We start from the raw sequence: 13,285 nt of genomic DNA on the forward strand, positions 1-13,285 counted from the left end.
CTAAAGTATAAAGGACAACATGGTTATTGTAGAGAAACCAAATATAATGCCCAGGAGCTTCAACAGTTGCTTATCAGTGGAATTTAGTTCGTGAGGTAAAATCTCTAAAAAGGTAACATAAACAAACGTCCCTGTAGTGATTCCTTCAAGGAGACTCTGTGCCATATCACTGTAGGTTGATTTCATTTGTGTGATTATAATGCCAATCACAATTCCCAAAGGAGACATTACTGCAAATATTATAACATACAGTACCACACGGCCTTGTGGCATATTGTTCTGTACAAGTTTCAGAGACAAGCTGAAAACAATTAAACTTTTATGAATTAAAATGGCAGCAAAAATCTGAAAAACCTTTGACTCTGACTGTTGTAGACCAATGGGCAATCCTTCAAATATAGAGTGTAAGGACAGAGAAAGGAAAAGGATGAAAGAACGAAAAGCAGGATGGGCATTAACAAGGTGAACATGATGATCTGTTGTTTCTACACTGTTGCTGTTTATCTGTACATGGTGGCTGATGTCATCATTGCAAAGGAATGTTGTTGGAAGAATGGCAGTGGTCTCATGAAAATGGTCATTATGGCACTGCAGAATTATTCGTTCGATGCTGAGAACCAGGAAGAATCCAACTGCTATGACAAACTCTGGAATTGGAAAGTTCGTCTGCAAATATACAAACAAGCTGCTGTGAAGGGTTTTAGTATTGATATAATGAAGCTTTTAAGCTTCTAGAAGCTTTAGAAAGCAAATTAGCTGGGATATTCGCTTTTGTTTACATTTCAAAATGAACTGAAATTCAAGCATTCTAATTGTCCTGAATTGTACAGAATTTCAAAAACTGCTAATTAAAAACATCTTTCCTCATTATAAAGGAGGTTGACCTTTCAAAACCAAAACTGAAACACCCAAACATACTTCGTCCGTGATAAAGGAGTGTGAAAAATGACGTAACTTGCTTTTCAGCAACTTCCAACAATTAAAAATAAATCTGACACTCACTTTAAAAGCAAAAAGAAACAAATTTATCAAACTCTCAAATGAACAAATTAAAACAGAATAAACCCCTCACTAATCACAAGTAAAACTAGATTCTAATGGTATGCTTTTCCAATAAATACAAGTCTAACAAAAAAAATTAGAATTTAGTCTCCAAATTGCAGCCAGTTTTCATGTCTTTTGGAATGTTCTGGCCTTCTCCATCAATTCGGCCAGGCGTATTTACTAGTTGCGATGTTGGTATTGTCATTATTTAAGATGGTGCTTTAAGACAGAGGAGGATGTGAGAGCCAGCAATTCGAGAGCTGAGGGCCATTAGCTTTGGCAGATGGCAACTAGCTCTGGAGTGTTTGTTCAACTGTCCCTTTCTTTTTATATCCGTGATGACATATCAATATTTCTTGCATTAGGATTGGTCCTATATTGTCAAAACCATCAATAGTTTTTTTTTGGTGCTCTGTTACTTCTGTACAGTCAAGTTGCTGCTCACAGACATCCATTTTAAAACGTTAAATCACTGAAAAAGCAGATGATCTTTTAAAGAGACCACACAAGCACTTTACAAACAAATTCTAACTTACTGCCTCCTAAATCTATAAGTACTCTACCTAATTTCACAATACCTCCCACCCTCAAGAGTAAAAGGACCATTATGAAAATATGGCTTCATTTTTAAAAACAATCTTAACTCCATTAATATAATGAGCTATGGATCTAGTAATCTAGATTTACTAATTTTATATTTGTTTTTTTGTATCAAACACTTTCTATCTTAATCATTTTTCTTTTAAACTCGCAATAAAGCATCCACAATATTTTCACAACCTGCAACACATGCACTCTGTACATTAAATGCTTGTAACATGAGACTCCAACAATAATCTGGGTGTTCTTGTCCTTAAATCTTTCCAGAAACAAAGAATTGTGATTGGTATACACGATCATCTTATGCATTGTATGCAACTGTAAAAACCACCTGCTTAATTTAAAACTAGCAACACAAGGTTTATCCTGTGCAATAATCAGTGAAAAATCCTGATTTTCCAGAAAATCTAGACCATTGTTTCTTAAAATATACAATAATTAACCAACATTTATAATCCTTCCTTTAACCTATCTTTTACTTTGTCTTCTATAATGCTGGTCTGATAAAATTCCCGATTTAAGGTTTACTGAAAACTTCAAATTTCAAAACCAGCAAGTGGTTGAATCTTCTTTATATTCCTCTGTAGAGTTACTGTCCAGGTCAGTGTTGATGTTGTTCTGTGCAAACTCCTCCAGACAGGTATGTCTCAATTCTGACTAGCAGCCTACATCTGTTGGTAGTTCTCTCCCAACTGTTCAATTTTTCCCAGTCTTATACACCCAAAGCTTTGGATTGTATCACTGGCTTTTAATATTGTCAATATACTAAATTAAAATTTGACTGGAGTTTGGCCAAATTCAAATTTGTTATTGTCTCTAAGCAACCAGCTACCCTAGCTGCTGGACCACATGTTACATTGTACCTTATTCAGAACGCTTGGTGCTGTCAGGTAGTTACATAGAACATAGAACATAGAAGGATACAGCGCAGTACAGGCCCTTCGGCCCTCGATGTTGCGCCGACCGAATCCTACCTAACCTATACTAGCCCAATAACTTCCAAATGCCTATCCAATGCCCGCTTAAATGACCATAAAGAAGGAGAGTTCACCACTGATACGGGCAGGGCATTCCATGAACTCACAACCCGCTGTGTGAAGAATCTACCCCTAACATCTGTCCTATACCTACCACCCCTTAATTTAAAGCTATGTCCCCTAGTAACACCTGACTCCATTAGCGGTAAAAGGTTCTTAGTATCTACCCTATCTAAACCCCTAATCATCTTATACACTTCTATCAGATCTCCCCTAAACCTTCTCTTCTCCAATGAGAACAGCCCCAAGTGCCTCAGCCTTTCCTCATAAGATTTTCCTACCATTCCAGGCAACATCCTGGTAAACCTCCTCTGCACTCGTTCTAAAGCTTCCACATCCTTCCTATAGTATGGCGACCAAAACTGCACACAATACTCCAGATGAGGCCGCACCAGAGTCTTATACAACTGCAACATGACCTCAGGACTCCGGAACTCAATTCCTCTGCCAATAAAGCCCAGTACACCATATGCCTTCCTCACAGCACTATTTACCTGGGTGGCAACTTTCAGAGATCTGTGTACATGGACACCAAGATCCCTCTGCTCATCCACACTACCAAGTAGCCTACCATTAGCCCAGTAATCCATCATCTTGTTATTCCTACCAAAGTGAACGACTTCGCACTTAGCTACATTGAATTCCATTTGCCACATTTCCGCCCAGCTCTGCAACTTATCTATATCCCGCTGTAACCTACCACTTCCTTCCTCACTATCCACAACTCCACCGACTTTTGTGTCATCCGCAAACTTGCTTACCCAGCTTTCAAGTCCTTCCTCTAGATCATTTATAAAGATAACAAAAAGCAATGGTCCCAAAACAGATCCTTGTGGTACACCGCTAGTAACTGCGCTCCAAGATGAACATAATCCATCAACTACTACCCTCTGTCTCCTTCCAGCCAGCCAATTCCTAATCCAAACCTCTAATGTATCCTCAATGCCATACCTCCGAAGTTTTAGCATTAGCCTACCATGGGGAACCTTATCGAACGCCTTACTAAAATCCATATACACAACATCTACTGCTTTACCCTCATCCACTTCCTTGGTCACCTTCTCAAAGAACTCAATAAGGTTTGTGAGGCACGACCTGCCCTTCACAAAACCATGCTGGCTATCCCTGATCACGTTATTCCAGATGTTCATAAATCTTATCCCTTACCATTCTCTCTAAGACTTTGCCCACCACTGAAGTCAGACTCACTGGCCTATAGTTGCTTGGGCTATCCCTACTCCCTTTCTTGAACAATGGGACCACATTCGCTATCCTCCAGTCCTCTGGTACTATTCCTGTTGACAACGACGACATAAAAATCCAGGCCAATGGCTCTGCTATCTCCTCCCTAGCTTCCCATAGGATCCTGGGGTAAATGCCATCAGGCCCAGGAGACTTATCTATATTCATCCTTTCCAATATTCCCAAAACCTCTTCCCTGCATATTTCCAGGGCACCCATTCTAATTATTTGTGATTCCATATTCACATCAGTTCTGCTAGTTTTCTAAAAAGATATGGTACACCACATGTTTAGATTATATTAGATTACTTACAGTGTGGAAACAGGCTGTTTGGCCCAAAAAGTCCACACTGACCCTCCAAAGAGCAACCCAACCAATCCTATTCCCCTACAATTAACCCTTCACCTAAGACTACGGGCAATTTAGCATAGCCAATTTACATAACCTGCACATTTTTGGACTGTGGGAGGAAACTGGAGCACCCGGAAGAAACGCACGGGGAGAATGTGCAAACGCCACATAGACAGTTGCCTGAGGCAGGAATTGAACCTGGGTCTCAGGCGCTGTGAGGCAGCAGTGCAAACTACTGTGCCACCGTGCCACCCCTTGTCTTCATAACATAATGTAAACATTAAAATATTGTAAGGCCAATATTGTAAGATCAAACTTACTAATTATTTTCCAATACTGGAATTTATTTTCTGGTGGTAGAGTTTTTAAAAAATAATAATTGGTTTTTCAATCCCACAATCATCTTCCTGAAACAGTTACAGCACCTGCATCGTTTGCATTGATGGCTTTCGAAGACTTTCAAAAACATTGGCATTGCTCAACCTGGAGTGGCGGTTAACTCTGCTTTTAAAATTCTCAAGTGCGTCCTGGCATTGTTCTATCCACCAACTTACATTAAAACAAATCTTTTACAGAGTCACTATTCTAATGTTTGGTACAAATTTCCTGTAGAATTCACGCAATCCTAAAAATCATAGCACTTTCTTTGGATGGTTTTGGAAATTCCTCAACTGCCTTAGTCTTCATGTTCCTCAGTGTCATCCACCTATTTCTGATGTGCCCGAAGAATGTCACTTCTGCCATTGCAAACCCTTGTTTTTGCTGAGGAATTAAATTGAGAAGTCATCAGATGAATTATGGTATTGCCTTCCGTAGTTTCAAAGAGCCCTGCCAAAACGTTGTGTGATATTTCCACAAATGGCTAAAGATCACCAAGATGTCTAGGTAGATGGCACAATTAGTCAATCCTGCAATTCTATTCATAAACCTCTGAAAAGTGGCTAATGTGTTCTTCATTCCAAATTGATTTGGGTTACAAAAGCAGAAATTTTTGTTACCTCCATGACTTGCCAGTATCAATGAAGTAAGTACAATTTTGTGATGCAAGTGGCTTGTCCTACTTTCCCCACGCAATCCCCAGCCTTGGAATTGGGCAGGAATCACTTTTGGCCAGTGTTGACCTTCCAATAATCTATGCAGAATTATTGAGTACCATCAGGTCTGGGAACCAACACCATTGGTGAGCTTCACTCACTTTGACCCATCTCTATGTTGTCTTCTTGGAGTATTGCTTCCATTTTCTTCTGAACCTGTGCTGCTTTGAGGGGATTAAGCCTGTGGGTGTGTTGTTTTATCAGAACAACATTCCCTATGTCAACCTCATGTACTATGACCTTTGTCCTTCCCATTCTATTTCCACATAGGTCCTGCTCACACTGCAAGAAGTGTTTCAATTCTGCTCTGTTCCTGAGACAGATAACTCACTACCCTATCCCATTCCTTAAGCACCTCCTCATCAGTCAATTTATTCTGAGGTATATCAAAATCCAAATCATCTGAATTTGATTCCTCACTGAGTGGCAGTAATACCCATTTCTCTGGTTCCCTTTGCCTGTCGTCATAATGTTTCAGAATGTTCACATGACATACGCGATAGACTGTTTTCCTATGTGGTATCTTTACCAGATAATTCATCTGACATAACTTCAATTTGCTAGGGATCACTAAACCCTGCTTTGAAGGGATCTCCTACCACTGATAGCACCACCAATACTTTATCCCCATGGGAAAACTTACAAATTTTAGAATCCTTATCTGCTTCTTGCTTCATGTCGTCTAGCTAATTCACTGTTTAATCTTTCTCACACCTCAGCTACATAATCCAACTGTGAGATTTCCAAATTCAGACCAATCAATTTGTCTTTAATTTTCAAGATTAGATTAGATTCCCAGTATGGAAACAGGTTCTTCAAGCCCAACAAGTCCACACCAACCCTCTGTCTCTGAGTATCAATTTATTTGGAGTCGATTTATTTGGAGCATCTCTAACAGCAAATATAGTTTGGTTGCCTTGATTCCATCATTTGGGTGATCCTGGCAATAAGCCCTCAACATTATCTTGAGGGTCTGATGCCACCTTTCCAATGCTCCCTGGGATTCAGGATGGTACACACTTGATTTTAGAAAAAGGTGTTTGATGCCTGAACTTTACGTGACCTCCTTAAATAATATGGGAGTAAAACTGGAACTGACTGAATCTCCTTGGGTAGTCTGTAACAAGTAAAGAAAGCAACTCCTCCACAAGCTTTTTCTCCCCCTTGACATTCTATAATGGAATTACCTCCGGAAAACCTGGTGTATATCCATTACTGGTTCACACTTTTGGTTTTAGGAAGGAGACCTACACAATTAATTATAATCTGTATTTAAAAAGTTCTTCAAATGCAGGAATTGACATTAAAGACACTGGTTCTGTCACCACCTGTGGCTTTCCCACCATCTAACATGTAGGACAGGGACAGCAAAAATTCAACCACATCTTTATGTAATCCAGGCCGATAAAAATGCTTGTGTATCTTAACTGGAATCTCCCTGACTCCTAGATGACTTCCTACAGGTAACTTGTCTGTTACCCACAATACTTCCTGTCTATATTCTACCAGCAACTCAATCTGGTGAACTTCTGTCCATTTTTCATTTGCACTAAACTGCCAAGGTCTCCATTTCCACCTTAAGATTTGATCTGGAATACACTGATTACTTTTCCAAGTAGGCTTTATAATACAAATCCTCTACAATCTCATCCTTTTGTTGTAACTCGGTTGATCTTTCAGAGCTTTTTCTTTCCCATCTCAAACTGTCAGCTAACTGGACCTCAACTCCTTCATCTTTCTATTTTGTTTACACTTATGGCTGTGGGTTCTTGTCACCATAGTCCAGAAAAATTCTGGGGTATTTTTCTTTTAATTTCTTAGTTCCCTGGTTTTCTTTTAGTTTTTTTTTCCCATTGCAATGGGCATTACTCCCATCCATGAATCAGCTGGATCATTTCCAAGAATGAACTGTATTCCTGAAATAGCTAATTTTTCCATCACTTCCCCAGTCTTGATTGGGTTTTTTAGCCTTATCTTACACAGGGAAACACTGCTTCTCCACTTATTCCACAGATTAACACGGGCAGGCTCTCTCTCAATATTTCAGAATGAGTAATCTTTTCATCTTGTACTATTAGAGACCAACTAGTTCCTGTAACTCTCAATATTTTACTTTCTTCACCTACTCCCCCATTCTACTTGAGTAAATCTTATTCACACAGGTGAAGTTTTTGAAAAGAAAGACTGGGTCCTCTTTCCTTTCCAGCCCATGACTAGGCTGTGCACACTCCTGCAGTTCCTTGACTTCTCTTGGAATTCCCTTCACTACTTCAACTAATCCCATTGGTTTAGCCTCTTATACCACATTTTCACCCAGCCTTTTCTTAAGCCACCAACATTGTGACTGTCACACTATAATGCAGTGAAAACACTGGAGATCTTTCACTTCTTTTCCACCCTCTTTGGTTTATTTCTTATATATTTACTTTTGTTTTTCATTGGAAACATCTCATTCTTTCCCAATTTCCATCCCTCACAGAAAGAAATTCCTCTCAGAATCTAGATTTTGATTTATGAACTAATGTGTATTCATCCACCATCTCTGCAGTTCTTCTTGCTATTTTAAATTTCTGTTTCTCAACATGAGTTATCATTCTGGAAGTGAGCTTTTAAACTCTTCAGAATAATTTAAGAGTCTCGTGTCTTTTCTATCTTTAATGCTTTCATCCATCTATTGAAGTCGCTTGTTTAATTCTTTCGAACTTGATATCAAGTCAGAGTCCTATTGTACGGAAACAGGTCCTTCTGTCCAAACTGGTCCACGGCAAATGTCCATCCATGCTAACCCCATTTCCCTGCACTTGGATGATATCGTTCTAAACCTTTCCCATCCATCTGTTTGTCCAAATGCCATTTAAAAATGTTGCTAATGTACCCACCTCAAAACACTTCTGCTGGCAGCTCATCCATTTGCATAAAAGGCTTCTACATCTTTTTTTCATCAGGTTTTGAAAATGTTTGGCCATATTTGTATACATCCTACCAGGCTGTTGGCTATGATGGGTTTGCTCATCATTACAAACCTCACTGAACTTATCTTTTACCTTCACCTCCATCCTTTTAAGTCTACTTTTCTGTCTAATTGTCAACTTCTGAAGTCCAATCTTTCTCCCTTTCTTATGCTAGGGCCTTCCTTATTTTCTTTTCATTCTGCCAGAGTAGTTCTTTTTCCTTTGCCCTCTGCTTTTAACTACAATCCAGACTGTTTCAGTTCCATTTCAAGCTGCTGCAGCTGCAATCGAATACTAGCCACTCCAAAGATTCCGATGGCATTTTCAGCAAATTTCAATGTCGAGCTATTGCTGCAATTACTTCTCCTTTTCTCACAGGTGAAGGCATTTTTAACTCCAGTTTGTCTGCCAATTCCAACAGCTTTACCTTGCTCAACTTTCGTAAGATGCTCAAAGTCACTTCTTCCACTGCCAGAAAATGCTCAGTAACTGGAAGAAGCATTACTAAACAAAGCACTGTTTAAACGAAAAATTCAACACCCAAACCAAAAGATGCAAAACACATCCCAATCGCCACCTTTGAGTCCAACAACCTGAAACTCAAAATTAGATGTATAAAATGATCCAGATAATTATAAAGCAGAGGTTGATCCACCATCCCCCCCCCCCAAAAAAAAACTGGAACACGAGTACCTCACCCCATAGTCTGTTAAAAGGAGTGTGAAAAAATAGCGTAACCTACTTGCCAGCAACTTCCAGTGATTAAATAATATATCTAACACTCACTAAAAATCAACAAGTAACAATTTAACTCTTAACAGTGAGCAAATTAACTACACTTAAACAGAATAAACCCCTAACTATTCCCAAATAAAGCAAGATTCTAATGGTATGTTTTTCCAATAAATACAATCTAACTCAAAAAATAAAACTTAATGTCTCGAAATTGCAGCCAGTTTACATCTTCTGGAATGTTCTGACCTTCTCCAATTCTGCCAGGATTATTTACTAGTTGTGATGTTGGTATTGTTATTTAGATAGTGCTTTCTCTAAGACAGAGAGGCAGCTGAGAGAGCAGAGTGCCGTTAGCTTTGACAGCTAGTTCTGGTAACTTTGTCCAATTGCCTCCTTTTTATACCCATGACAACATATCAATATTTCTTACAATAGGATTGGTCCTATATTGTCAAAACCATCAGACTAAATTTTAAATAGGATTTTCAGTTCTAAGTACCTGGTTCAAGTTGATTGGCTAAATTCAAAAGCCTGTTGTGTTAGTAAAAACTGCCAATTGGCCTTTAACTGGACAGCGTTTTGAGACAAAGGTTTCGATTTGGGTGTACTCTGTTTTACAAGCTTTCAAGAGACATTTTAAAAATCTCTAAGCACAACAAAAGCACTGATCTTTTAAAGGACCATGCAATTCTTTCCTCCCTAGCACTTTACTAACACCAACTTATTGCCTCCCAGCCTACAAGTATTGTACTCAACTTCACAACTCATTGACATCAATTTGCAATTCTCCTTATGTAAATAAGAACTATGAACTTTAATTTGAGACTGTGACCAAAGGAAACAGCTCTTAGGCATTAACTCTGGCAAACCTCAACAAGAAAAATAGATATTTTAAAAGATGACTTAATTTAACTGCTAAATCCCTGAGAAAAAAAAGGTCTGTTCTGTATTGTACCTTGAATAGAATAATGTTCAAGATTAGGAATCAATCCAATAAACTTTTATTGCACCAAGTAAAAGCAAATATATTCCTTCTTTAAGCTAGGAGACTAAAAATGTATTTCAGCTAAGTGTTTTTTTTAATTCTAATTTTTTAAAACACTACAGAAGTGAGCAGCATAGGTTTGTTTCATTGAGATCTTTCTTTAAAGATTTTTTGAAAAGCAAAAACATTTTTTGCAGCAGCACTGGGAGCAGTGAGACCAAGGGGCTGCAAAGATTCAGTTATTAAAGGATTAGTTTATCTCACGAATGGGTAGAGCAGGGGTGAACACAGGACTACAGTGTAAGTGAGGTAATATATTTGGCTGGTTGCTTTACCTGAAACACGACTGAGGTAGTATCTCCCACCCATCCTCGTGCACCAATTTGGTCAGGTTACTAGTTTTTTTTTCCCCCAAATAGTCTCTTTGGGAATTCAGAATAGTGGGAATGTTAAGGCAGTTGCATGCTCCTCCTGTAGGAGGTGCAAGGTAAAAGGTCACCACTAGTGTCCCCACTGACTTCATCTGCAGGAAGTACACCCAACTCCAGCTCCTCAGAAACCATGTTAGAGAAGTGGAACTGGATGAACTTCAGATTATTTGGGAGGTGGGGGGGTGGGGGTAATTGAGAGGAGGTACAGGGAGAGAGTCTCACCTCAGGTACAGGTGAAAGATAGATGGGTTACAATCAGGGGACAGAAAAGGGACAGGCAGAACATGCAGGGTTTCCCTGTGGCCGTTCCCCTCAATAATAAGTTTTGGATTCTGTTGGACAACCTACCAGGGTAAAGCCATGGTGGTTAGGTCTCTGGCAGTGAGACCGGCTCTGTGGTTTGGAAGGGAAGGTTTATTTGTAGGGGGGTTGGGGGTGAGGGGTTGAAGACTAGAGAAGCGCTGGTGGTAGGAGACTCAATAGGGGAAAATAAAAAGGTGATTCAGTGATCATAAACAGGACTCCCAGAAGGTCCAGAATGTCTCTGTTATAGTCCTTAAGATTCTGAAGGGTGAGCAGCCAGAAGTTGTGGTGCACATTGGTGTCAATGACATAGATCCTCATTCCTTCACCAAGCTACGCCTCAGGGAGTTAGGTCGGAAGCTAAAAAGCAGGACGAGCAGAGGTGTAATCTCAGGATTACTACCGGTGCCACATACTTGAGGTGAGGAAGGGTGTGCTTTCAAAAGAACTCCCCCCTCTCCCCCCAATAGCAACGGAGAGATGGAAGAACAGATTGGACAGCAGATCTTGGAAATGTAGTAGAGTTGTTATTATGGATGTCTTCAACTTCTAATATTGCTTGGATCCTCCTTAGTGCAGATAGTCTGGATGGAGCAGATTTTTTCAGGTGTTCAGGAAGGATTTCTGACTCAATACATAGATAGGGAAATCGACGTTTCAGGCATGAGCCCTTCTGAAGATTCTCCTGCTCTTTGGATGCTGCCTGACCTGTTGCGCTTTTCCAGCAACACATTTTCAGCTCTGATCTCCAGCATCTGCAGTCCTCACTTTCTCCTCAATACATAGATAGGCTGATTTGGTCGCAATTTAGTTTTTGTTCTAGGCAATGAGCCAGGCCAGGTGTGAGATCTCTCAGTGGGACAGCAATTCGGTAACAGTGACCACAACTGCCTCACCTTTACCATAGTGACAGAGGGTGATAGGAATAGACAGTATGGGAAGGTATTTAATTGAAGGAGGGGAGGGAAAATTATACTGCTATTAGACAGGAGCTGTGGAGTATAACTTGGGAACAATTATTATACAGGTAATGCAGAAAAATGTGGAGGCTATTTAAGGTGCATTGATAGTGAGTCTTGGATAACTTTATCCCACTGAGACAGGCAAGGAATGGTAAAGTGGAAGGAGCCTTGGATGACAAGAATAGCTAGTTGTCAAGAGGAAGAAGGAAGCTTAAGAATGAGGAAGTAAGGATCTACCATAGCTTCAGCGGCTTAACAGGTTAGCTAGGAACGAAGTCAAAAATGGACTGAGCACTAGGAGGGAGCAGGAAAAGCCTTGGTGAGAAGGATTAGGGAAAACCCAAAAGGCATTCTAACACATATGTTAGGAATAAGATAATGATCAAAGAGAGGGTCGGGCTGATCAGGGATAATGGAAGGAACTTGTGCCTGGAGTTTGAAGAGGTAGGGGAGGTCCTAATGAGTTTTTTTCCTTCGGTATTCACAAGAGAGGGGGTCCTTGCTGATAGTGAGAACACCATGGACAAAGTTAAAGGCTTGAATAGATTGATATTAAGTGAACATGCTGAACGTTCGGCGAAACATCAAATAGATAAGTCCCCAGGACTGGAGCAGATATGACTGGAGCCCTCCTGATGAAGGACTCTGGCCCGAAACGTCGAATTTCCTGTTCCTTGGATGCTGCCTAACCTGTTGTGCTTTAACCAGCAACACATTTTCAGCTCTGATCTCCAGCATCTGCAGACGTCACCTTTTACTGGAGCAGATATGTCCAAGGTTACTACAGGAAGCAAGGAATGAGATTGCTGTGTCTCTGGCAATGATCTTTGCATCCACACTCTCCATGAGAATAGTACCCGATGATGATTGGAGGGAGATGAATGTTGTTCCTCTGTTCAAGAAAGGCAATAAGGAAATCCCTGGGAAATACAGACCAGTCAGTTTTATATTTGTGGTAAGCAAGGTACTGGAAAGGATTTGAAGGTAAGATTTGATTGTTTGGAAAAGTTTGATTAAAGATGGTCAGCATTGCTTTGGAGGGAGCAGGTCTCAAGCCTTGAGTTCTTTGAGGGCGTGACAAGACCAGCAGACGAAGGTCGAGTAGTGGGATGTGGTGTACATGGATTTCAGTAAGGATTTGATAAGGTTCCCCACAGTAGGCTCATTCAGAAAGTTTGGAGGTATGTGACACAGGGAAGTTTGACTGGATACAGAATTAGCTGGCTGAAAGACAACAGCGAGTGGTAGTGGATGGACTGTATTCTGTACTCTTCGTAATTTTTATAAATGACTTGGATGAAAAAGTGGAAGTATGAATTAGTAAGTTTGATGACACAAAGGTTGGTGGGTTGTAGATAGTGTACAGTGCTGTTGTAGGCTACAACATGACTGACAGGATGCAGAGCTGGGCGGAGAAGTGGCAGATGGAGTTCAACCTGGATAAATGCGAAGCGATTCATTTTGGAAGGCTGAATTTGAATGCTAGATACAGGGTTAAAGACAGGATTCTTTTTAGTGTGCAGGAACAGCAGGATCTTGGGGTCCACAT

The 13,285-nt window shown here is 40.1% G+C and overlaps 1 protein-coding gene across 1 annotated transcript in view; it reads right to left on the reverse strand.

Moving 5' to 3' along the window:
• LOC132834232 (zinc transporter ZIP1-like) overlaps nucleotides 1–13,285 on the reverse strand; it is a 51,480-nt gene continuing 38,195 nt past the window's right edge. Inside the window, exon 3 of the mRNA XM_060852895.1 lies at nucleotides 1–666. Coding sequence (XP_060708878.1) covers nucleotides 1–666 — 666 coding nt within the window. The remainder of the gene's footprint in view (nucleotides 667–13,285) is intronic.

The sequence above is a fragment of the Hemiscyllium ocellatum genome, chromosome 39 (assembly GCF_020745735.1).
Source record: "Hemiscyllium ocellatum isolate sHemOce1 chromosome 39, sHemOce1.pat.X.cur, whole genome shotgun sequence".
Lineage (NCBI taxonomy): Eukaryota > Metazoa > Chordata > Chondrichthyes > Orectolobiformes > Hemiscylliidae > Hemiscyllium > Hemiscyllium ocellatum.